Raw genomic sequence first — 24,668 nt, 5'->3', positions numbered from 1 at the left:
CCCCAGTGCACACAGCTGCATTCCTGCCAGAAGCACCCACGCATTCCTGGGGTAGGGAAAACAAAAGCTGTGTCATTACCGCTGCCACTGGGGTCGGGTTTCCTCTCTGGTTTAATTGACCTCATGATACAGATACTCTCCATGACGAGCTTGACAGGGCCAGGTGGATTCTGCATGGATTTCACCAGAGTGATGTCAGAAGGATTCAGGGTGTTAAGAGCTGCCTCTGCTGCAGCCAGAGCTGGCAGAGCCTCTGCAAGGTCTGCTTCACATTCGTCCTGTTAAGACATTGGGCAGAAAGCTGTAAACCCTCACACAATGCCAGGCCTGCAGCCTGATCACCACAGCACAGCCTCACAGAACCTTTTCTCTTGGTCAGTACCCATTAAATAGACTCTCACAATATTGTGTTTCTAGGAGAGAAAATTACTTTCACAAATTGACTGCACAGTTTACAGAGGGAAGGTTTGTAGATAAATTAGTAAATTCCATAAACTGAACTGATAGTTGAAAAAGTCAGACAAGCTTTCAAGATCAAAGTCTCTCTGGTTTAGCAATGAGAATTAAAATAAAGATTAGATACAATTGTTCTTAGTTAAATCTTACAGTGCTGATAGGTGAAAAAGGGATACTGTGCAGCTTAAATTCTTTATCATATACTCTGATCTAAGCAGTTATCCATAATAAATATCATTATGGCATTTCCAGATAGTTACAGAAAAAATATTGAGGAGTCTTGAGGCTTCCCACAAGAAAATCTGTGTTACAGACGTCTGGCTATGGCATTACCTCTAAGGTTATCCCTAACAGGACTCCATGCAGCATATGCCAAATTACCTCAGCTAACTCTAAATTAACTGTCTTTGGGCCTGGAAACAGTGTAAACTCATTATTCAATCTGTTGAAAATGAGAATATACTAGTAGAGAAATAAGAGCTATACAGCTTTTGGAACGTGAACTAGGAAGGGAAGTTAATGCAGGACTTCGAGATGCAGTCAGACTCCAAACAGCCCAAATTTACTGTGTTTATATTAGAAGTGTGTCATTCATCATCTGCAATTTTGTTACTTTAAGAGCTTGGCTCAGGCCATTAACACATCATCACATCATCACAGCTCCCATTTCCTTGGAACCCATTGTGCTCCAGGCTCAAACCCTTGTGCTCTTACCTTAATACCCTGGGCAACAGCAGCTGCATCATTGGCCTCTTTTTCATCTGCTGATACTATTGCCTTTTTTGCATCTACTTCAACTGTTTCCTTTTCAATCTTGACCATCATTTTATCTGTTTCTGCAGACGTTTTAATCAGTTCAGGCTGAAGGTCAGTCAGTTCTTTCTGCATGTCTGCAACCTGATGAATACAACAGGAAATCAAAAAAAATCTGTGGAAACACTGTATGCATTTCATATCTTGAAGTCTTAGGAATAAAGATTGGAAGACCCTATAGTAATAGAATCTTAAAAAGGACATTTGATCTAAAGAATTAATAGTTTTCTAGTTTATTTTTACTAAGAGCTATTTCATTTAACTGATTAGATTTTTAAAGGTATATTTATCATCATCTATGCAATACACTTGCTTTTTCAAGATTCATTAATGTCAATAATGAGAAATATATTGATTAATTCTATTTTTTCCTCAGTCACTTTCAGATAATGAAAGTCCAAATAGTCCTTTAGTTCATAGATAGAAAACAAAATTCAAAAGAAACCTGGAATGGAACACGGAATTAGTGACAGTAACAGTGGCAAACTGGATCTTCTTCATCCAGCAAGTATCTAGAAGCCCCTTTCGTTTGTATCTTGGAAAGATCAATTCCTAGATCACATGGGTTGAAAAAGGAATTATTTATCTGGAACCTGATCAATTTCCTACTTGGAATCTACTCAGGAACTAATGTTTAATATTGTCTTACAATGTCTTTCAATTTCTCCCCTATTTTGAAAAGGATAATAGATACTAGAATGCTGAGGTGGACTCTCCATATAAGGTTTTGAGATAATAATGAAATTTATAATGTTTATTCCTTCAACATTTAATGAATGAATAATAATGAATAATAATTTTAATTTTGTTTTCTATTAAGAGGTATAATCCAAATGCAGAGACCAGTTTCCTCAAATGACTAGGCAGAAATCTAAATTTTCCTGCTGGCTTTCTATAGAAAACTATTAATAGCATCATGAACATAGTGAAGAACAAATCAATAAGTTTTATTTTTATAAGTTTCAGCCATACAGACCCCACACTGAAGTATGCATATGGCATATATTCAGCAATTTCATCTGAAACTTACTTGTGAAGATGCAAATTCAAGCTTTTCAAGTCCCACAAGATAACGAGTCCTCATCATGTCAACTTCTTCCCTTTTTCTATTCAGCAGGGTCTTGAAGGTGAGAATCAGTTCCACGTAGGAAGTTGGTGTCACGTAGTTGTGTCTGCGCAGAGTAGCGTAGTAGCCAGCAGAGAGTTCTCTCACACTTTCTTGGAAATATTTGCACACCGACACAACCCTGGGGAAAAATTTTCCACATTACTTTGAAAATAACAGTCTGTCTTTATGTCAACTCTCAAAAAACTACTCTAAGCTCATGAAGTCATATTAGTATTAGGGAAGGAGAAATGTATTTTCCCCATTATTAGAAATATTCTGGACTCCTCTCAAAGAGCAGCTTGATTTTCTGAAACATCAGATACAGTATCTCAGTATCTTTGACTTGCTCTGAAAGCCCAGAGTTGGCTTTGTCCGTTTATTAGGACAGATAAATACACTGAGGGCACAAGGGGCAGGGGAACAAACTTTTGCTTCATATATTTCTTGAGAGATAAACTCATACTCTTTTCTAATGTCATCTTTGAGCTCAATATCCTCTAAAAACTTGTTAGCAACCATTTCCAAAGCATCTGTAGGCCAGGTTTGGAACCAATCAATGGTGCAGCAGTTTATCAGTGAAGGGAACATCCGTAATCGATTCCGAAATGCATCTCCAATAGGACTCATGGCTACAAAAATAACAACATGATTGTTACTTAAGTTTCTTTGCAGTTAGGAAGCAGAAAAACAAAAAAAACTAAACAAAAATATTCTATGAGACAATGCACTGTATACAGACCTAAGCAAATATGCAAATTTTTCTTCACCCTTTCAATAAAGAAACTGTACATGGCAAGGGGTGTAGCTTCAATTTTCCTGTTCTCCATCCTTGCTGCACTTTGCATTTTCTCAACAATTTCAGCTTTCTCATCTGCTGCAAAGATATTAGGCACATCCCCAGTATTTAAAAGCATGTTGATATCTTCTACAAATGATTCATCCTTTATTTGATTATCGCAGAACAAAAAGGACATACTGTTGTTACCAACACCTGCTTTCAGCATGACTTGTTTAATATCATCTTTCCATTCACTGATGCCATAGGACTTGGTAATTTCAATCTGGAAGAGCTCAAAGGAATTCATGAAGGTGGCGAGTTTGGTGGCGCTTTGCCGGCCGCTGCCGCCAACGCCCACCAGCAGCAGGTGCCCATTATCCTGTTTCAGTACCCTGCATATCCTCGAGATGTGCTCAATGGCAAACTGGAACATCACCAGGGACATCGGGGCCTTGCTGATATTGTTGTATTCCTCAAGGTAGAATTCCATCACGCTTGTCAGCTGCTTTAAGTCTGTGATCTCATCATAAATTTTGACAGAACTGCTCGGCTTTATATAGTCTCCAAAGAACAGGCTGCGAATATTATCATCAGTGACTTTTCCAGTAGGTGAGAGATGACTCAGTACCTAGGAAAAAGACAAGAATCAACCAATAATTCTAGATATTAGAGAATTATTTTCTTTAAAGTCGTAATAATCCTTACCTACATAGCATTAATACTGCAGAAAGCACTGTTTTTCACTGTTCTAGTTACAGCCTTGGTCTGAAAAATAATACTGTAGGCTGGCGTGCAGGTTTCCACATATGCATACCCCACAGGGAGGTACTGCTGTCAAATGTAGGCCTAGTTCTAAAATGGCTTCTCAGGAAGGTACTCACTACACCCATCAGATCATCCAAATAGTTATCTTGGGTAAAAGCATAGATAAATGCTGTGCAAGAAATTTATTCCGTTCCAGTTGGTCCTCTGTACCAACACAGAATCCCTCAAAAGTAATGAATCATTCTGATAGGAATACTCCATGCTGAATAAAAGATTGTCCGTACTTTTTAAGTTCACTGATCAAAATATTGCAAAATATCTCCAATACTGATTTAATCTCAATGTTTAAGTATTTCTGAAAATGCATCAATATCATCTTGGTTCCAGCACATTTCCCAAAAATACCTTATTAAAGTTCTGCTTGAAGCTATTTAATGTTGTCTCTTGTACCATCTGAAAGAAAACATTCTTGTCATCCTCATCAACCAAGCGATCATAGAAAACTCTGTAAACCTCATGAACCCAAAGTCTGATCAGTTTGTCTCCATCCTGAAAATGTAAATACAAAAGAATGGGTAAATATAGCTCAGGCAGGATTTGTTCAAAAAGAAAAGGTTAGAAATGTCCATCTGGACCCTGCTATACCTTGTACTAAACTCAGTGGGAATCTTTCCATCCCAAGCCACTCAGCACATGGCCCAGCATCTGCTAACTTTACTGGATTCCTCACCTAGTTACCATCTTGTCCTTCCTGCCAACATAAACTGTGACTCTCATGTCAAAGCATTTTTCTCTACTGTATCAAATCAAATTATATTAACAAAATGACAGCTCTCTCCCTCAGAGACAGACAGAGAATACATAACAAGGAATTCAGGGACTATTCTGATCTTAAACCTGTAAATCTATTGAAATCATAGTTCAGGTATTATAAAAATAATTTCCTTTTTTCACTGCTCTCTCTTACATACACATAATTAAACTACAACTTACTTGCAAATGAGTGTGTGGACAGAGCAGAACTCCTTTAATAACCCTGGAAAAATCCCGTAGATTAAAGACATAGTGGGATTTTGAAGGGGTTGGGAGAAAATTATCAACTGCCAATTTATAAATCGCTGATGTTGCTTGGACCATCATTTTACCCAGCCTTAAGAAGGAAAAGAAATACAATTTTAACTTCTGCAGATAAATCACAGGGAAAAGACAACAAAGGTGCTACAGGAAATAGATCTCATTACCTCAGAAATGAAGAATCAAAGCCTTTGCTGAAGTGCCAGTCAGTAACTGCAGTAAAAATCTTGGTTAAAATGTCATCATTGAAAGCACAGATAGAGACAATATTTAAGTGCCGTGTGAAGCGTCCTGTAACACACACAGAAGGATGCAGAGAGATTTAAATGTTCAAATATTTTTCCACCTTTCAGCTAGCATCTTCTGGATTGGACGGTCACTGAAAAAAACCTTTGAATCTGGCACCAGGTTCATGATTTTGTTTCTGACAAATTTTTGCCCTAGCAGTGAAGCAAAAGAAATATAAACTGCTTTACATTTTCTATCAGTATTTAACTTAAAACAACTGTTTTGAATATGTAAAACATGAATCTCCATTACAAGGCCACTATTACCCAATTAAAAATTTCAGCTCACCTCAGCCTTCTTAATTATGATATGACACAGTAAAAACTTTACAAAGTCAAGTATCTTGTTACTGGCTTTCACCTAAAAACAATCAGTCTATACATGAGTAAATTTTAGAAATTCAGCTATATCAGAAGAGTTATTTTCATAAAGCCTCCTCAGAACACATACACTTATATCTTTATCACAGTGTTTATAAGAAGCAAAGTAGTATGAAGTGCCTTAAAACAATGCAGCTGTATATAACCTATAGTAATGTAGCTGAAGATACATTAGGGCTTTTATTTATGTAATTTTTTCATTAGAAAATAGAACCTCCTTTATGGTGCTGTAACAGGAATCATGGAGTTGGAGGTAACAATTTTGTAAATAAATGCAGACAGCCTACCTTAGCAGCAGGAGATAGAACTTCAGAAGAGACTTGCCAGAGACATGGCAAACAGATGTATTCCTTCCCTTTTCCAAAGAATAGGAAACAGAAATAATCTCTATCGTTAATTTTAGAATAACTTTTGTCATTCACAGTTTAATCCACACTAAAAACATGTTTCTAATGTTGATTAAACTCCCCTCTGGCAAAGGTACAGATTTGAACTTGAACATAACAGACCTGTACTTGGAATGACCCACTCAGTGAATGCACCTGTAGATCCAGCAGTCATAGATAAATGTTGAATTTGCCATCAGCAAACCTGAACCCATCCCTTAACCTCAGTCAGCTAGATAACCACTGGCCACAGTAATGTATTTCTCACCTGTAATGTCATTCCTGCCTCCCCCAGGGGGACCCATAGCTGTGACCAGCAGGACATCTATGATACTGATGTGGGATGCATCTTTCCTGTCATACCAGTGCCCATGATCAATCCATTGCCTGAGAAGCTCAATAGCTGGCTGGGCTCCATACACTTCCTTTTCAGGCATGTTCAGGTCATCTATGGAGAACACAGACATTGAGTAAAAAAACCTCAGTGTTTAGGAATTAAATTTTTCTTCTAAGAAGGAAAAATAACTGAACCAGAGGTAGAAAAAGGCTGTGTGCTGTTATTCCTGCTTCCCATTGAACTAGCCAAAATCAAATACCATTAAACCTCACAGGCATAATTAAGGGTGATGGCTTAACTTAGTGTAGCTGGTGATTTTGTTTTGTTTCATGTCCTGTCCTACTGTAACTCTAAGAGGTATTCTGAAAACAACCATCACTTAAATCTTTCAGCAAGGGCAGTGATAATCCTTCAATGATCCCTGTGGGTCCCTTCCAACTCAGGAGATGCTCGGATTCTCTGGATGCCTGAAAAAAGCACTGAGGCAATCCAAATTCACCAGTTTTGGTAAACGACTTCCTTTGCCTAAAGCCAGAATGAAAATTGTTTTTAAAAATGAAAAATATGTCTTACCCACAAAAATTATAGCTTCTTTTCCTGCTGGAGGTCCAAATATTCCTTTTCTTCTTCTGTCCAGCTTGGACATAATAATATCCTGGGTCTGGTTAGCAGAGGTTCTTGCAGAGAAATTGATGAAACTCGGGATGTATTTTTCCTTTGGAAGTTTTAGTAGAAAATTGTTTGTTATAGCTGTTTTTCCAGTGCCAGTGGGACCCACAAAAAGCAAAGGGACACTATGCTCCACATACGTTTTAAGAAAAAACATTTGTCTGGCAGTTTCCATTGTTGGAATGATCAGCTCAGACACCTGTTACACAGGAAAGTAAAATAAAACATGAAAATCAAACATCTAATACTTTAATCAACATGAATATTTGCAAGCAACTACAGGAATCCTGTAGCACAAATGCATTTTTTAAATATTATATTGTCTGAAAACCTAAGCTATAACAAGGTTCTAGGAGATACTAAGGCCCCACTTCTTGATCAGGGTTTATACAGTCAATAGCACAACCAGTATTACCTATATGATGGTTCACAGACATTATATGAAGTCTGGAGAACTACAGAGTTAAGTATGGCCTAGTTCTATTCCCCTACTGTGCAAAGGGAAAGGAATGCTAGTATGGAAATCTTCTCTCTTCCTTATTTTTACTTATAATTAGCAGCTGTGGATTTGATATTGAGAAAAAATTTTCAGCAGCAGAATGAAATGCAATCTTACATCTCTCATGTACTTCATAGACAAGACAATTGCAACTACAGTGGAATGAAAAGTTAAACAAGTTATCTTGAAATTTCATCTGCAGATCTCTGCTGTGCTTCCCTTCCACTCAGTTCAAAGCTGCCATCAAAATCTGAGTGCCCTATTTGGAAATGGAGGGCATCCAGACTCTCAGTACTGTTCCCTACATCCCAAAGTAATAATAAGTCTGTTTGCCTGCTTTCTCTAAGTAACTCATACTACAATATCATGAGATCAACCACTGAAATCAGAAATGAAGGAATGGAAATTCAGGCTTTGGCTTTTTCCCACCATGGTATCCCTGATATCAAACGCTGTTAGAGAGCAAAACAGAACCCAAATTTTAATCACCAGGCAACCTCAGAGCTCCATGTGCATCTGCAGTGCTGAAATTCCAGTGTTAGTGGTACCAGAATTGAGAGAAAAGCATGAAAGGGAGCTCACAGAGACTAATGAAATGTTGCAAATCAATCACCAAACAGCCTAATATAGTTATTTATACCTCTAAATCATTTAGTCAAATAATTAGTTTCCATAATAAAGATACCAATGTGCACCTTAGCCCCTGGGTCAATAACTTGCTCTTCCTTTGTGATGTAGTCTGTCCACATGTTCCACTGGCCGTGGCCATGCTTGTTAAAATAGAAATCATAAACACTCCCTGTTAATTGAAAAACACAACATAGGAAAACCCACTGATTAAATTATAAAAATAAATTTCAGTAATTTTAGCATGAGATTTCCAAAACTGAGAAATAATGGAAGCTTTCTAGGAGACAAGATACACCCCCAGCCCCCTAGACCCACCCCCCCCACTGCCATTATCATCACCAAATGATTTTAGGTCAGATTCAGCCACAGTGTTTGAGTACAACAGGAGGCATATGCTACTCCTGGTTAAAAGAGCCAGGAAAGGGCACCCAACTGTGCAGCCCAAGGCCTGGCAGATGGTGGCTTTGCTGCAGTCTTAACATCTGCCAGGCACACTAAGTGCCAAGCTTTCTTACTGCTCTATAAAAGGCCAAACAAGCACAGTTATGAAGAAGCACCTTTTTCTGGGAAGATATTGTTTTTGTTAAGCTTCACGTTTTTAGGGCGTGGATTTTCCTCATTCATTCCATTGAGCAAGTTGCGGTAAAATGAATCAAATTTTCTTCTGCTGTTTGCATCAATGATCCCTCCAATTGTCCACACCAAAGCAAAAAGAAAAAGGGCCTGCAGCCATGAGGTGATTTGATGAGCAGACATGGTTTCACTGTCCTCTTCACTGGATTCCTTTATTTCATCTAAAATACGTATTTTGAATTTTAGTTAAGTGCCAGTAATAACCATAAATCCCAATTCAAAAGGCAGTTTTGCAAAATCATCCTGAGACAAAAGTACAGCACTGTCTTCAGTGGAAAGAAGCCAATCTACAAAAGGAGGATCTTGTCTGTGTAAAATACTGTCTACAAATAAAAATGAAATTAGAAGAAAAATATTTAGAAAGAGTCCTAACTCTTTTGTTGAGATGGTAGCAAACAGCAAGCAAAACATACTCACAAGATCATGTTCAGTTTTGTAATAACACCAGTTTCCAAATGTGAAAGCTCTGTATGCAAAGAACTATTAATAATACTGATCAGTCAGATCACTGACTGTGTTATACGAACTCAACAGTAAGGAATTCCTTTGGCATTTCCTTGCATCTTATTACCTGCATTTTGTCCTGGGACATGGTAGGGAAGAAAAAGAAAAATTGAAATAAGAACCAGGCAGCTTAGAGTACTTACCAAGGAGAGAAGAATAGAGTTTCATCAAGCTGTAACTCAGGTGAATAGAGGACGTTTTTACAATGACTTTGCAATGATGGTCAATAAAATCTAAACAGGGCTCGACTAGCCACATAAACAAGTTATTGACCTACCAGGAGAAAAGGAAACAGCTGTGTGACAATGCAGGACTTGCCATACTCCCCACTGTCCCCTCGGATAATTCACCCTCAGTCAAACATAAGGCATCAGAAATTTTCCAGGTTGGCAGAGAGATCAGGAAAGGGCCCTTGTGAAGCAGTACTGAAATGTTCACAAAGTCACATCATCACTATCTGATGGTGAAAACAAGTTGCTTTTACCACAGAGTTTTCAGCGGGAATTCTGTTACTCAGTTACTAACCCAGACAGCAGAGCACAAGCTCAGCCCAGACAGACACCTGTCTTGCTTAGGCAACAACTCAAACTGGAAAACAGGACAGAAATCGTGACCTACCCTTTTCCCATGGATTAGTACTCAAGGAGATGCACTAAAGGGTCAGACTATCTGTTTGTTAAGGAATAATTTTTTTACTCTGATGAACTAAGAAAACTATAAATAAAGAGCTCTTCTAGTCTTGGTACTTCTTTGGAATTTCATTCTAATTTCCTGCAAAAACTCAAAGGGAGTCTTCTCAATTCAGATAAATAAGTTTTCTACAGCTCCAGTCCTAATATTATTCCAATTCTTTTACTAGATTTTAATGCTCAATAATAGGGATTTTAAATTTTCATTAAAAGCTGATTCTCACCAACACCTATTTTTATTTGCATCTACAGAAAATATAGTACAATACACAGCACTAAGCTCTCCTTCAAACAAGCAATGAGGTGAAAAAGGCTTTGAAGACAAAACTGTTAAAAGTAATAATAAAAAAAATGGATTCTGCATGCCTGCCTTCAAGTGGGCAAACTCTGAGTGTCACCTTATAGTTAATTTTCTAAATTAGACCTGTGCAAAAAATGAAGTCTCGCACCAGCTCTCGGTGTTCTTCCTGCAGGTTTGGAGGCAGAGTGTTCATGTAGGAATCCTTCAGTGGCTTCCAACCTAACTGTTGTGGATCCATATAGATCATACCACACCTGGGAAGAACACACACCTATGGTAGAGGAATACATGTGCAAGGTGGGACAGTTCAAGCTTGAATGCTCTCACATTACCTGCTGACCGTTGCTGGAGATGCCTGCTCTAAGTCTGCTGGCTCAAATATTAAACTCATTTTGGAGCTCATCTGAATTATTTCACCACTCATTAAGCATAACTGGAAGAAGAGCATCACATAAACATGGTTTCATCATGTCAGAGCTCATCATACAGTCAAAGCAATGTCTGTCATAAAACCACTGAACATTCCACTTAGTGTCACTCCTCATTCATTCATTTGTATCTCTACAATACATGGTATTTTATGACCTTGTCTCAACTTTGCCATGTCTTACTGTAAGGTTTGCAGAGACACAGAGAAAAATGTTCTAACTTTAAGTAACTCTGAAAGAAAAAGCAGTTATGACCTGCAGCTTTTTAAAAATTCATTTATTCTCAAGGTAATTTGAGCAAATTCAGTTTTCAGTCACAGAACTGAGTACATGCATTTGAGTTTTCTAGAAGGGTCAGTAAAAAAGCCTCAATGATCAACCTCATTTCAATAAAGAAGGAGCAAGACAAGGCTTCTAGGGAGAAGTAATGGGTTAATATTATCTAATACCATCTAAACCCACTCATACAACTGGGGAAATAAAGCAGTGCTTTTAGGCACGTCAGCCCTTCCTGAATTTCACACCTCCCTTGACTAATGTAGTAACAATATTGCTACTACTAAAATTAAGCACATTTATTCAAGGACAAGGTTATGACCAAAATTAAGCTACCTTTTTATTATCATCCAGCACAGTGTTCATGTTCTCTATCCAAACTGCATCCACGGGGCCGTCAAAAATAATCCACTTGCGATCATCTGTGGTAGAAGATGCTTGTTCCCTGAAGGCCTTTGCAAGAATTCCATCTGACCACTCGTGACTTACAGGATCAAAACTGCCATACAACTGCCCCATAGTAATGGCTTTGGGATTAATAACTTTGTATTCAACAGCAAATTCATCCATGGCATTCGCTGTGCAAAAAGGCAGATACACGAGCTTGAGAATTTGATAGGTTAGTTTAATTCAACAGCTGAACAAGGTGATCCTTGAGGATCCTACTCCAGCTGCTCAAAGCAAAAAACCCCAGGTAACTGGCATCTAGGCAGCAGTAAATAAGAAATTCCCTTACTTGTACAAAGCAAGCAAGAAGTCTGCTATAAAAAAACACATGGGAAAAAGCAAAAGCTGAGCAGCATAGATTTAATATATTTCTGGGAGCTACTTACAATATCCTATCAGAGCTAATTTTTTCAAGAGAATTATGCACAAATAAAATGCCTAACAAAATTCAGAAAAGCATAAACACATTAGTATGGTTTACTGTTCCAGTAGATGTAGACAAAAATACTATCAGACAAATATATCAGACAAAAGTAGTTCAATTAATAGAAATTCTGCAGTCAAAAAAGAAGTATATAGGACAATTAACAACCTGGGCATATCTCAGCAAAGGAAAAATAACATCCATAGAACTGACTTCATTTAATGAGAAGCTTGTGTCTGGACAATGTTACCTGCACACAAATCAGCCAGGGCTCCAGCCAGCACTTTGTATGAACTGGTCTTCCCACTCATAGGTTCTCCAACAATCATGAAGCCATGGCGCACCAGCATCATTTCATACACCTGCCAGTGACAGGAGAGGTTAATCCTTAACATGGCACAAAACCAAGTGTTTCATGCTATGTGAATGGAAATGGAAATCTCACACCTGCATTCAGATGCAACACAAACAAATCTCTGCACTCTGCTGGCTGACCAACGCCTTAATCCAAATTAGAGGGTAATTCTTACTGAAAGTATTTTTAAATGAAAGATACACTAAGGTTTGGAAAGCAGCATAAGGAAAGTTTGAACATAAGCCATGAAGTCTAAACTGCTGTTGAAGAGGCCACTGATGACCCTGGCCTAGGCCACACATTTTTACCCTTGCCATTATCCTGTCACTAGGCTGCAAAGAAAAAAGGTTAAGTATTGTTTAAGAGGTCCCCACCACTAGTAATGACAGGCAGTGGGAACACAGGGCTGTAAGTGAAGCATAAGCAAGGTCACCTCTTTCAAGACTTCTCAAGGAGACTGAACAGAACTGGGAACAGAGCCTGACTCCCAATCCAGCATTCTGTTCACTAGGCTACACTGCCTCAGTTAGTAACAGATTCAGTTTAGTTTTCTATCCTGAAGCATAAGCCCTGCAATGTGGCTGCACACATTAGCTCTTTCACAGACTGTCTGAATCACAAAATCACTACGACCAAAGCAGGCTTTTATTCCATGATTTCTACTCAGTAAAAATACTCCATTTATAATAGTCCATTAATGGTAAGGAAACTCTTAGCTATTGATCACAACACAGATAGTGAATGAAGAGTGCTTCTGCTCTCATGTTTTTCTTCCCCAGAAGTATGTGAAAATAAACCTGAATAATTTTTCCAATGAACCATGGCACTGGTTGGAGATTCAATTTTTCAATATTTTCAGTTAGTGCTTTGATAAATAGGTCATAGTCTGGTGTAGGAAGAACCACTCCAGGAAACAGGTCAGATATGATACCCTGTTAAGGAAAGACAGAATAGAATACTATTTAAACACAGGTTACAAAAAAGAAAATTCCCAAGTAAAACAATATTCACACAGATAACAGGAGCTTAAAACCAAATGTTCTCTAGTTGTTCTCTAGGCAAACTTTAGCCAACTAACTTCTAGGCAAACTTTAGCCATAGAAGTATTCTGTATACTTCAAACAGAAACCTGTGCCTGCAGTTTTCATGAACATGTAATTGTACTCTATTGTACAATTGTAATAATAGGCTATTGTAAAATGAAGCTTAACCTTTGCAAATTTGCTCCCATCAGGATTACACAAAATGATGTGAGAAAGTAGTTGAAAGAATTTCAGTGATTAAATAGAAGGGTATGTGTTCCAAAATTTCAGAGCAGTGACTCTAGCTGTGCTTCTATCCTAGCTTTTAATCCTCAGTATTGATTGTTTTGTATCTTAATTTATTTGCTATTAAAGCAGCATGCAAACAGAAACATCAGCATTTTCATTCTGAACTCAAATTTCTAATTTACCTTAATTATCCACATCTCTTTTGGAGCACAAAGCCAGAAAACAAACTTCAAACCATGATTTCCACAAATGAAACAGGACAAGATGATTTTCAACAAAATATAATCTAAAACATTTTATAGAATAACTTTAAAAACCACTGAAAGTTTGCTTTTGTTTTGCTTCCTCCAGATCAGTGGACTGAAATACTTCTACACTAATATGGCATCATCTAGATCAAACTGTTCCAAATTAAGATAATGACCTGTTTCTGTGAGTTCTTACAATGCATCTCATCATCATAAAACCTAAAACACACTGGCCTGATACCTTACCTGAAACAATGGCACATCCTGGGACAAGAACTTGGCCAAATTAACATCCATTAAAGCCCGAAGCAACAACACACTTTCATTTTCAGTTGGGTACTTCAGTTTTAGGTTCCCTGCTGCTGTCAGGACAGATTTCACTGCACGCATTCCATAATCATAGTGGTGCTGAGATGACAACTGCTCTGAGCACAAACGGTAAGTGGCAACAATTTTCTGGGCAAGACTGTGGATAATAAAATAAAACATGTAGAGCAAAAGTATCTCACCATGTAAGGAAAATAATTTACCTACCTATATACACAAAATATCTGCAGTGATTCTAAGACACAGCAGCTTACAAGATGGCCCAAGACACCTGGGAAGAAAGACTGTAGATTATGCCATACTAGAGAAGGCATGCACCATTTAGGAATTCTCTCTGATATTTTGATACATTTTCCAAATGATTCTGTGTAGAAGTGCACATCTGGCAACATGAGGTGGTAAATGAGAATTGACAAGAAAGCAGATTAAAAAGTACTTTATAGAGAAACAAAATATGGGCAGCCTTCCATATATGCCTCAAACACACATATATGCCTTATAGAAGAATGAGGTATACCAGACTCACTTAAGGTAGAAAATTCAGCATGTCTTACCTTTTTGAGTCCAGAAATCCCATTGAATAAAGTGAAATTTCCCCAATCAAGGCATAATCTGGGACCATCATGGCAACTGTTCGGAACAATGCCTGTAAGGAAAAAAGTAAGATACCAACTTTTGAGTATGGAATATTGTAATAAATTGTGCCTGTTTTGTAATAGCATCTCTCCATAAATTCATGAATACAAAGAATTCATGAATCATCTGAAATCTATGAGACTGCTTTAGAATTCTATTCTATTCTGGTTTTATCAAGAGGTTCAAGAAGTCTGTGCTAAGCACTGCAGCAACTAATGCTAAGAATGTGTAAATTCTAAAGAGCTATGCATAAAGGAAAAGGGAAGTGACATTCATCTCACTTTCATAACAGACAAACTAGCACATGGTTAATGCTTTGTAAAAGATCATGCAAAGAATTGTGGCAATGTTAGAAAAAGAACCAGGACCATATCAGTCTCTCCACAGTGCCTCAGCAACTCACAAAGTTATAATAAATTTAAACTGGGATTTGGATCACCAAGCCATTGTAAACCCAGAGAATTTCCAGTTAGAGAGAGCACAGTTAAAGCTGTAAACTGCTATCAGTATGATTAGACTGAGACCTTTCTTCTGTGCATTTTGTACAACCCAAACTGTTTACTAAAGCTTGGTGAAGAGCACAGCAGGATACACTTGAATAGGTTATCAGTTGCGCTGGTTTTGGCTGGGGAAGAGTTAAATTGTTTCACAGTAGCTGGCCTGAGGCTGTGTTTTGGATTTGTGCTGGAAAGAGTGTTGATAATTCAGGGATGTTTTAGTTATTGCTGAGCAGAGCTCACACAGAGTCAAGGCCTCTTCTGCTCCTCACTGCACATATCAGTCAGGAGGATGGGTGCACAAGGAGTTGGGAGGGGACACAGCCAGGACAGCTGACCCAAGGGATATTCCAAAGCATATGGGGTCATGCTCACCAGAAGTAGCAAGGGAGGGAATGGTTCAGAGTGATGGCATTTTTCTTCCTTAAGCAACCATTACAGTTTATTATTTGACTGAAGACTCTTTCAATTACTATAGACTAAAGTCACAAATTCAGTTTAATTTTTACAAGAAAGCAGGATTTCAGACTTACCTTCAGATTATCAGGTAACTCTGCCCGTCCTGCATAGCCAGGATTCATTGTAATAAATACAGCACATGTGGGATTAAGAGAGATCTCTGTCCCTTCAAAGATGAATTTTTTGAGTTTGCGAATTATAGCTTGCTGGATGCTAAGTATTTGCTGGGCAACTACAGATAATACTTCAACCTAATACAGACAGAACAGATTGGAAAACATAAGACAGTTGGAGAACTAATATAAAATGGTTTTGTTCACTCATTTTGATGGCTGTATTTGCATCCCTCCAGGGAAAAATTACCCTGAGCCTATGTATTAGCTGCCTATTGAAGGGATCCGCTGAAAAGTTACTGCCACTATTCTCTACTCAACTAACAGACACTGATCAACAGAGGCTTCTAAAAGCCTCCTCGGGGAAATACTGTGTTCCTGAATGTAGACATCTAAGTTAGTTGGACAGGAACTCCCTCTGGAGGCCTCTAAAAGCACTTTTCCTTCAACTCAGACACATAGTTTAGGCTCTCCAGAAAAACTGATTCACTCAATGCCCAAAATTGAGGATAAATAATAGGTAAGACTGTTTTAAAGTATCAAGGTAACAGAATATTGGAAAAGAAATGCTAATGCTTGAATTCACTAGAAAACAGGCTACAGCAGAAAAATGGAAAAATTAAGGAGTTTAAGATACTAATACATACAAAATAGAATTTAATTAAATTTCTATACTTACTAGTATGTACTTAAATCGAATTTCATCAAAGTCATGATAAAACTTTTCCAAAGCCATTAGTGACCAAATTAAACAATATCAAAAAGACCAGAGTGAGACTAAGGGGAGAATTTGATGTGTCTGTTTACACAGATTGATAATCAGGTCACTCAGTTAGTGACACTCAGCTCCAGTCATTACAGGAATCCCTCTACTGGGATTTGTCTGTCCTGTGCTGAACATAGACAAATGCAACTCCACACCTGTAGCTTGATTTCTCAAAAAGACAAGAACATTTCTTTCCCAACAAATGAGTGGCACATACAAAAGAAAAAACTGTAAAAGAACCATTTTTTTCAGCTAAATTGACCCAGAACACAACACTTCTGCAACACAGCACAGGTAGGTATGTGCTTCTAGAGCAGGCAGATGATCTCCTATTTCTGTGCCACTAATTATCAAAAGAGAGAGGCCTCACCACAAGTAAAAGCAGAAAATTGGCAATAATGCTGTCATGTCTAAATCTACAATTTTGTGTGTGTTAAATTAAAGCTTTCTAATTTTATTTGTCTGAGATAAAACATTACCTCAATTCTATTGAACTCATCAAAGCAGGCCCACGCCCCAGCTTGTGCCAGCCCCTTAAAGAACTTGCCCATTGCCTTGTAATCGAGGCCATCAGAGCAATTGAAGACAACACACTACAACAAAAACACAGAGAACAGTTCTCAATATCACCACAAAGTCCATGATGAAATTCTTAGCATCTAAAATGGGAAGGGATTACTGTTGCTAATTCTGGATTAGAAAACCAGGATGCCATATAGACACCAGTCCTAAATGTGAGCTTGTTATCAACTATTTCTGTGAATAAAGAACAGAATCACAGAATCATTAGGCTAGGAAATGCCTTTAAGATGTTTGTAACTGTAAAGGAATAGCTACAAAATAACCAGCACTTGCTTAAGAATAGCATTTTAAGAAATATCACCATATGCAAACATAAACAGTGGAAAGTAAAAAGGGAGTTTTGATACCTGCTTAGCTATTGCTTTTGCTAGATCTTTTGTTGTTTCTGTTTTGCCAGTTCCAGCAGGCCCTTCTGGAGCACCACCAAGATTTAATTTCAAGGCACCCATTAATGTCCTACATTATCAAGAACACAGGCATTAGAAATAGCAATCTTTAACATCAGATTGTTTCTGAATGGATTGATAAGTATTTTCCTATACAGGATCTCCTGAAAACAATTTACTTATTTCTCTACTGACTTCACAGCTTGCCCTAAAAACCCAATATTGTCTCATAAGTGATTCCTAATTGTGGAAGGTCACATTTGGCCACTTGGCCTAAAAGGCATGTCAAGGCTTTTATTACATGCATCCACCATGTATACACTCAATTACACAAAAGCAAATGAACAGTGCCATGAGCAAAATGGTAGAGTCTGCAAAAGCACACATTTCTCTCAAGTGGCACTTGAACTGGCAAGAGCTTGAAGCTGGCTTTGTAAATTCAGCCAATCTTTAGAAATGGATGAGAAAGCATAAAGGTTGCTACAAAAACCTGGAGATCACATTGCTTTTCAAGTGAACATCTTACTAAAATGAGATCCCTGTTAACACAGGAGTGATCTGATTATTTTACTAAACTCTCAAAGGCTCTGACTCACGTCTTGAGGGCTCACCAGAAGTAAAATACAAAATGCCTTTGAATATTTCAGCCTTGAGGACTGAAGTATTTCCATTACAACCTCTTGCAAGCCAGTGGAGAAACAGGAAGCTAACTGCAGTCAAATATCGGTGACAGGCTCTGTAATTACCTCATTTATCTGTGTGTCTTACTTCAGATAAATTAATTGACTAGTGCTACTGTAGAATTCTTTGCAGTTCCAATACCATGTGCTGCCACCTCTTTTCAGAAGCCCCTTCTTGGATGCAGTAGAATCTATTACTCTACTGGTGTAGAAGCCTATACATTGTAAATATTTTTACCATATTTGGACAAAATCGACAGGAAAATGTTATCTGCTGAGGTTCCTCCTATTATTAACTAGAACAAATGAAAGTAAACACAGATCAATCCAAAAAAAGAAAACATTATTCACAGACAGGATGTCTTTACCTATAACATCGATCTGTCAGTGGGGTTATAACCAGACGTTGTGAATTGCCCAGATACTCATAACCATATTTCATTTCTGTTGTGATCATTCGTACCATCACATCATTCTCTTCCCAGTAGTATCTCAGCTGAGAAATCCACTGGAAGTCATTCAGATCTGTGACTTTATCTTCAGCCAACTTTGAGACCACATCACGAGCTGCAGAATAAGATACAGATTGTTTAGAAAGTCTAGACACTTCTACTGAGGTAGTTTACTTAAAACAACTTATAAGTAAAGTAACATTTACTTAGAGCTATGTAAGAGTAATTCAACATGTAGAGGCTGGTTTTCATGTTAGAGAGGAATGTGCAATTATTTTGCATAGGGAATCAGTTTAATTGTAACTAGATTCCAGTGTCTGTTCTAAGTAGATGGGAGACCCTTGTGCAGTTCTGAGCAATCCTCATTTGCCCAAAAACCTAAGCAATAATTTTGTAAAGGGTGACTCAAGTTAGAGAAAATATCTTAGGTGCCTCTGTCCAACAGTCCACCCTAATGTCAGCAGCACTGCCTCAGCTGTCACAGGGGCAGCAGCAGCTGCACATTACCGTGCACATCGATGACAATGAGAGCTCCAAGGGTCAGCCGGGCTCCACTGGACAGCTTTCCTCTCACTAACTCCACTATGTCCCTGATCTGTAGATTGCTCTTCTCCAAGAAATCCTGTCACAGAAACAAACACAGGCATTCATGTGATGCTGTAGCCAGCAGTGCCTAAGCTCCTGTGGGTGCAATCATTGGAGACAGCCCCTCCAACAAAACAAATTAATCATAGTCTGGGCACTACACAAATATTTTAAATTATCTTTTGCATACTGGCCTTTTATTTTAATATGAACACTTCAAAAATATTTATGGCCTGAAAGCAGTAGAAGCAGAAGGCTTATCTTTCTTCCTAATAGAAGTGACAAAACTCGACAATGGGAGAGGTGCAGATAGTCTTTGTTTTGCTTCCCCCACACAAAAAAGGAATGGGCATATGGGACCAAGTGCACTAGAAAAACGGTTTAGTTGGCTCTACTTTAAACAGGCGCTGGTTGTCCACAGGTCCCTTATATTCTGTGATTCACTGTTCTGTGATTCCTTCTCATTTTTCTTCAGCTATGGATTATTCTAGATACTTTCTCTGAAAGTAATAAACATTCTCGTTCTATCTGGATATATTGAATAAGATCTTCAACTGGTGTTAAACAATACAGGCAAGTTAAAGCTAAGAAACTCAGTAAGGATACAGAAAAAAAAGTTAATATTAAAAAAATGTAGTATTTGATGTAAAGTTTATTAATACTTTTCTATTTCGACATTTAAAAAGCAGCCCAAACATTTTGTTGACAGAATTAATCTCCAAATAAATCCTCATCCACCCATTTAAATAAGATCACAGAAAAGCCCATTGAATTAAACAGAAATTATTTCCACTACTTGAGCATGTGTTTGAGCAAAGCCTCAGTGAAGTGATATTTAAAACTGCTGTAGTGACAGAGGCACTATGAACACATAAGAAAAGATTTTCGTATAAAATAACAAATTTGGCTGCTGCACCTTCCTCACCAGGAGAGTCAAGCAGTAACCAGAGAAATCAGTGGTGACCTTACCCCTCTCTACAACTCCCAGAAAGGAGGTTGGAGTCAGGTGAGGGCTGGGCTCCCAGGTAACAAGTGACAGGACAAGGGGACATAGTCTTAAGCTGTGCCAGGAGAAGTTTAGATTGAATATTAGGAAGAATTCCTGCACAAAAAGAGTGATTAGACATTGGAAGGGGCTGCCCAGGGAGGTGTGGAGTCACTGTCCCTCGAGGTGTTTAAGGAGACTGGCCATGCCACTCAGTGCCAGGGTGTGGTTGACAAGGTGGTGTTGGGTCATGGGTTGGACTCGATGGGCTCAGAGGTCTTTTCCAGCCTCACTGATTCTGTGATTCTCTTAAATAACTGCACACTTCTGTAAAGAGAGATTTCTGCCTGCATGTTCTCTGAGGCTTCTCATGTAGAGACAGGAATTAGAAATAAAAACACATAGTTTAACAATGTCTATTAACTTTTTGTTTGGTACTTTCATTTACACCAGTATCACTCGTAAGTGAAGCAATATAATTTTTTCTTCAGTAGGATTTCTCCTGATACACACCAAATAAACGAGAACAAACCTCTGCTAAGACCCAATGCAAAAGGAAAAACAAAATAAAGCACTGCATGAGTAAATTGCAATATGTTGTTGATTGAGGATCTTCTTTGCTAGAATGAGCTTTTTATTAATTAATCAGGGTTCAGTGCCTAGGAATTGAAAGTCAGAAGAAAATCTTACTTGTAAAGTTTTTTTCCTTATAGCCTCAGACACTTCTTCTGTCCAGAAAATGGATGAAACACAGATAACTGCCTGTCCAGGCCACTGAAGTACCCACTCTTTTCGAGGAACCTTAAACGAAAATATCAATTTCAGACACAAGAAGTCATATAAACACATTAGATCATGGCACTGATAACAATTACTTTCCTCAAACGTCTTTTGTCTCATGTTGCAAATAAATGAGAATCAGAATCTACAGCTTTAATACTTCTTCAAACTTCAGAATTAAAACTTCAGATTGGTACTATTGAACAAAAGAGCTTGAAGGATTCCACTTAGCTTCAAACGTGTTTCCTTGGTTAAGAATTTGAACAACCTATTCATGTATATTTGTTTGTGAAATCGAACTTATTCCATAGTTCAGGAATAATTACCTGGCTATATCCTTTTATGCCACCTTGAAGAACTTGTCTTACACTGGCCAACATCATTTCTTCTACTTGCTGAAGCCATTTTTCTACCATGCCCTTCGAGAAAGGAAAAACGGTTAGGAGTCAATACACATTTCCTGATTGTGTTCTTCAGTGACAAATTATTGAAATGTGTTAGGTTTAAATATGCTTTCTTCAGATCTGGGTGTTATATATAAAAGGAATAAAGGTTGCAATTACCCCAAATCTGATTGGTAATACTGTAGTTTACCCTGTCTGAAGGCAGGTATATTCAGCTAACTCTAAAGACAATCCAGCTAAAGAAACAGCTGGATATATTTAGTATAAGCATCAACAAAAAACACAGATGGCATGGTCAGCAAAGCCTGCTCGTTTTAACCCCGGGCATGCTTTGTTTCTGCAGGATTAAGGGAAAAGGATAGCTGTAACTCACAATATGCCCCACCTTTCAGAGGAATTTACTGCAAAATTGGTATGTCTTACTCCTTTTTGTAGGAAATCCTTTTTAATCTAGAATACCAGTCTGCACTCTCACTTCCTAAACTCCTTTCATGATGTCATCCTAAATGGTTTAAATCTAATTCCCTCATAAACATGCACTTTATGCAATGTATTATACATTCATCTAATTTTATATTGTAAAATTTTTTAGAAATTACATTTGCTTTCGCTGGGTAGATTTTATCTGTGAAAGGAACTGTTTCTTTCTCTGAACTGATCATGCCTATGATCTCCAGATCTTCTGTGAACTCCAGTTTAGCAATTCCTTCAAAACACTTCTTTAAATGTGGTTGTACTCGAAGTGGATCCTTTGTTTCAGACAGTATTTCAAGCAGCTCATCGTTAGACAGGAAAAAGAATCTGCCAGAAAAATACAATTACTTTCCAATAATGAAAAATGACACTAATAATCTATTAATACAATTGGTTTTATTGTTGCTTAAGATACTATGTATCAGAAAGGAAATTATTATCTCAAACCCCTTTCCTTAAGCAATTTTTAATATTATAAAACTCATCATATCTGCTTTTTCAGAATTTCAATGTGACCATCTTTTGATGCAAAGGAAGAATAAGGGTTCTCAGACTCAGGCAGGAAAGACCAAAAGGCTCCAGCCAGCCTTCAGGTGCCCTGTAAAAACCCTGAATCCTGCTCCTCGTGATCATGTACAACTCGCAGGGATCACACCCCTCTAAAGAGGGTGGGGCAGGGACATAATTGCATATCAGCCATGGGAAGGTAGCAAGCTCCTTCAAAAATACCCTGTAAGTAAAAATGCCTTTCTAATCAAAGTTTACATTGTGATAGATTGTGCCTCCCCATCCTCACCTGTTCTGGCATTTCACAACTCAGAGGAAAATGAGTTATGCCTGGAGATGAGAACAGCTTTTCATTTTTTGCTGCATGTGACTGTGTCCCACATACGTGTATAAAATGAGACTTTTAAGTTCAGTAGAAATGGTTTGAAAGAGCTTACAGCTTCTTGTTTCTAACTTAGGCCTGTTTAATTAATTTACCTTGGGAAAAATAATCTTTTCGACTCCAAGTAAGTATTCAGCCCCTTTTGAATGTCCTCTAAGAGAGTATTTGCTTCCTGAAGTCTGTCTAACATATTGGGTTGTTCAGTTGCTACAAGTACCTTTGTGTCTTTCACCTTTGTAAAAACAAACACATAGCAGACACTGGTAAAAATTGCAATAAGTTTTACATTAAAATTGTTAGCATCAATCACATATACTGCAGGAGGCTAAAAGCTGTAATTTTTCTCTGTAGTGTTCTTTCATGTTATTAAATACATTTGCATTATATAATAGTTTTGCTTTTCAGACTGTCAATTTTACCAACTTGAACTTTATAAACCTTAATGAAGGAAATATCAATAAATAAGATCCTTGGCAATTGTTCCTGTATCTTGAGCTTGCTACATTGTTTTCCACTCACAAATAAATTCTATCAGAGACACAGCACACAATTATTTCCTGTTCTCTCTTTCTGATAACACTCCTCTTCAGAGGGTTCCATTTCAGTACAGGCCTCATCATTCACAGTCTGAGCTGTTGGACAGGTCTCAACTCCTATTTAGTTACACTGATTATTTCAACATCTTCATCACACAACCACACACTCCCAGAGTTTTTGACAAACATCTCAGCTCAGCACTGTCTGGCCTCTTACTCAACTTCTTATTTACAGGGAATTGAACAGGTTACCAAATTGCACTTCCTATCCCCATAACCTTGCTACCGTGACAGTCCATATTCACTACATTTTTGAATAATCATGACATCACATATTAGAGAACAATCACAGGGAAAAAAAATCCACTTGGTTGCTCCAAAAGTGTGTACACCCTGTAAGTCTAATGCAAACTCTCATTGCATCCAGACAAGGCTTTGTACCTTGTCAGTGAAGTCGTAAGCAGATCCTGAAAGCACAAATCATTCATCTTTCTACCTAATTCTGACCATGTTCCTTGAGCTATAATTCACCCTTCAACACTCAGCCTTTACAGAAATCTCACAATAATGATGTAATCTACAATTTTATTGCAAAGCTAGAATTTGTTGGAATTTAGTAGGATTTTCCACTCCATCAAAACAAATACCCAACTGCAGAAAAGAACAGTGTATGTGCATATTAATAATCATGTTACCAGATGCACAATTTTGGAAATGTTAGCACTTACCACTTCTGTCATAATGTTTTTCCAGTATGAATCCACAATCTTAAACTTTCTGCCCTCTTCAGGCATTTGAGCTACAATGTCTTCTGAACTAAAAATTGGCTCCAAATACAACCATGTTGCCTGACATTTTAACCAGCTATCTATAATATCTTGCATTAAACACAGCTTATCTCTCCAAGCCTGCAAGGAAAACATTTAGTAGTTAAGCAAAATTAGTGGTTAAGCAAAATCACAACAAGAAAAAATCAAAAAATATGAATATGTGTTCTTAGTTAACAACTCTGTAACATCATGTCAAAGTACCTTGAATCACTTGGGGAAAGCACATAATGAGACATGCAAGCTCAATCAAACTGGCTTTTCCTTACCACACATTCAGCTTCTATTGGTTTGATGAAGGGAGAGCCACAGACTGTCTGAGTCTTAACAATGTGATCATCCAGCAAAAGCTGGATGTCATCCACTGCCGACAGGATGTTGGTGTCCTGTAAACACGTCACATTTTGGTAAATCAATTGGAGTCACTTTATTTCACCACTCATTCAGCTTCCTGTTTCCCCCTTCTCTATGATGTGAAGATATCAAATGGAATCTCCTCTGTACACCTCTGTTTCAAAGGTCCAGAGACAG

General features: G+C 37.9%; 1 protein-coding gene across 1 annotated transcript in view; it reads right to left on the bottom strand.

Annotated features, from left to right (window-relative positions):
* Nucleotides 1-24,668, bottom strand: part of DNAH3 (dynein axonemal heavy chain 3) — a 58,487-nt gene that overhangs the window by 16,173 nt on the left and 17,646 nt on the right. The window contains exons 22-52 of the mRNA XM_014869077.2: nucleotides 24,407-24,523; nucleotides 24,039-24,218; nucleotides 22,870-23,006; nucleotides 22,011-22,212; nucleotides 21,334-21,426; nucleotides 20,918-21,028; nucleotides 19,165-19,279; nucleotides 18,574-18,772; nucleotides 17,487-17,595; nucleotides 17,037-17,150; nucleotides 15,753-15,929; nucleotides 14,641-14,732; nucleotides 14,006-14,225; nucleotides 13,038-13,172; nucleotides 12,136-12,247; nucleotides 11,351-11,592; nucleotides 10,643-10,743; nucleotides 10,459-10,564; nucleotides 9,464-9,593; nucleotides 8,741-8,977; nucleotides 8,249-8,352; nucleotides 6,959-7,253; nucleotides 6,317-6,496; nucleotides 5,162-5,285; nucleotides 4,914-5,070; nucleotides 4,326-4,469; nucleotides 3,117-3,783; nucleotides 2,841-3,006; nucleotides 2,300-2,516; nucleotides 1,171-1,353; nucleotides 80-278 (exon numbers count right to left, since the gene is read on the bottom strand). Of these exons, the coding sequence (XP_014724563.2) occupies nucleotides 80-278; nucleotides 1,171-1,353; nucleotides 2,300-2,516; nucleotides 2,841-3,006; nucleotides 3,117-3,783; nucleotides 4,326-4,469; nucleotides 4,914-5,070; nucleotides 5,162-5,285; nucleotides 6,317-6,496; nucleotides 6,959-7,253; nucleotides 8,249-8,352; nucleotides 8,741-8,977; nucleotides 9,464-9,593; nucleotides 10,459-10,564; nucleotides 10,643-10,743; nucleotides 11,351-11,592; nucleotides 12,136-12,247; nucleotides 13,038-13,172; nucleotides 14,006-14,225; nucleotides 14,641-14,732; nucleotides 15,753-15,929; nucleotides 17,037-17,150; nucleotides 17,487-17,595; nucleotides 18,574-18,772; nucleotides 19,165-19,279; nucleotides 20,918-21,028; nucleotides 21,334-21,426; nucleotides 22,011-22,212; nucleotides 22,870-23,006; nucleotides 24,039-24,218; nucleotides 24,407-24,523 (5,365 nt within the window). The remainder of the gene's footprint in view (nucleotides 1-79; nucleotides 279-1,170; nucleotides 1,354-2,299; nucleotides 2,517-2,840; nucleotides 3,007-3,116; nucleotides 3,784-4,325; nucleotides 4,470-4,913; nucleotides 5,071-5,161; nucleotides 5,286-6,316; nucleotides 6,497-6,958; nucleotides 7,254-8,248; nucleotides 8,353-8,740; nucleotides 8,978-9,463; nucleotides 9,594-10,458; nucleotides 10,565-10,642; nucleotides 10,744-11,350; nucleotides 11,593-12,135; nucleotides 12,248-13,037; nucleotides 13,173-14,005; nucleotides 14,226-14,640; nucleotides 14,733-15,752; nucleotides 15,930-17,036; nucleotides 17,151-17,486; nucleotides 17,596-18,573; nucleotides 18,773-19,164; nucleotides 19,280-20,917; nucleotides 21,029-21,333; nucleotides 21,427-22,010; nucleotides 22,213-22,869; nucleotides 23,007-24,038; nucleotides 24,219-24,406; nucleotides 24,524-24,668) is intronic.

Source organism: Sturnus vulgaris, chromosome 16 (genome assembly GCF_052056855.1).
Source record: "Sturnus vulgaris isolate bStuVul1 chromosome 16, bStuVul1.hap1, whole genome shotgun sequence".
NCBI classification, from domain to species: Eukaryota; Metazoa; Chordata; class Aves; order Passeriformes; family Sturnidae; genus Sturnus; species Sturnus vulgaris.
The sequence above is the reverse complement of the archived record's forward strand: the minus strand, read 5'-3'. Positions and strand labels throughout refer to the sequence as shown.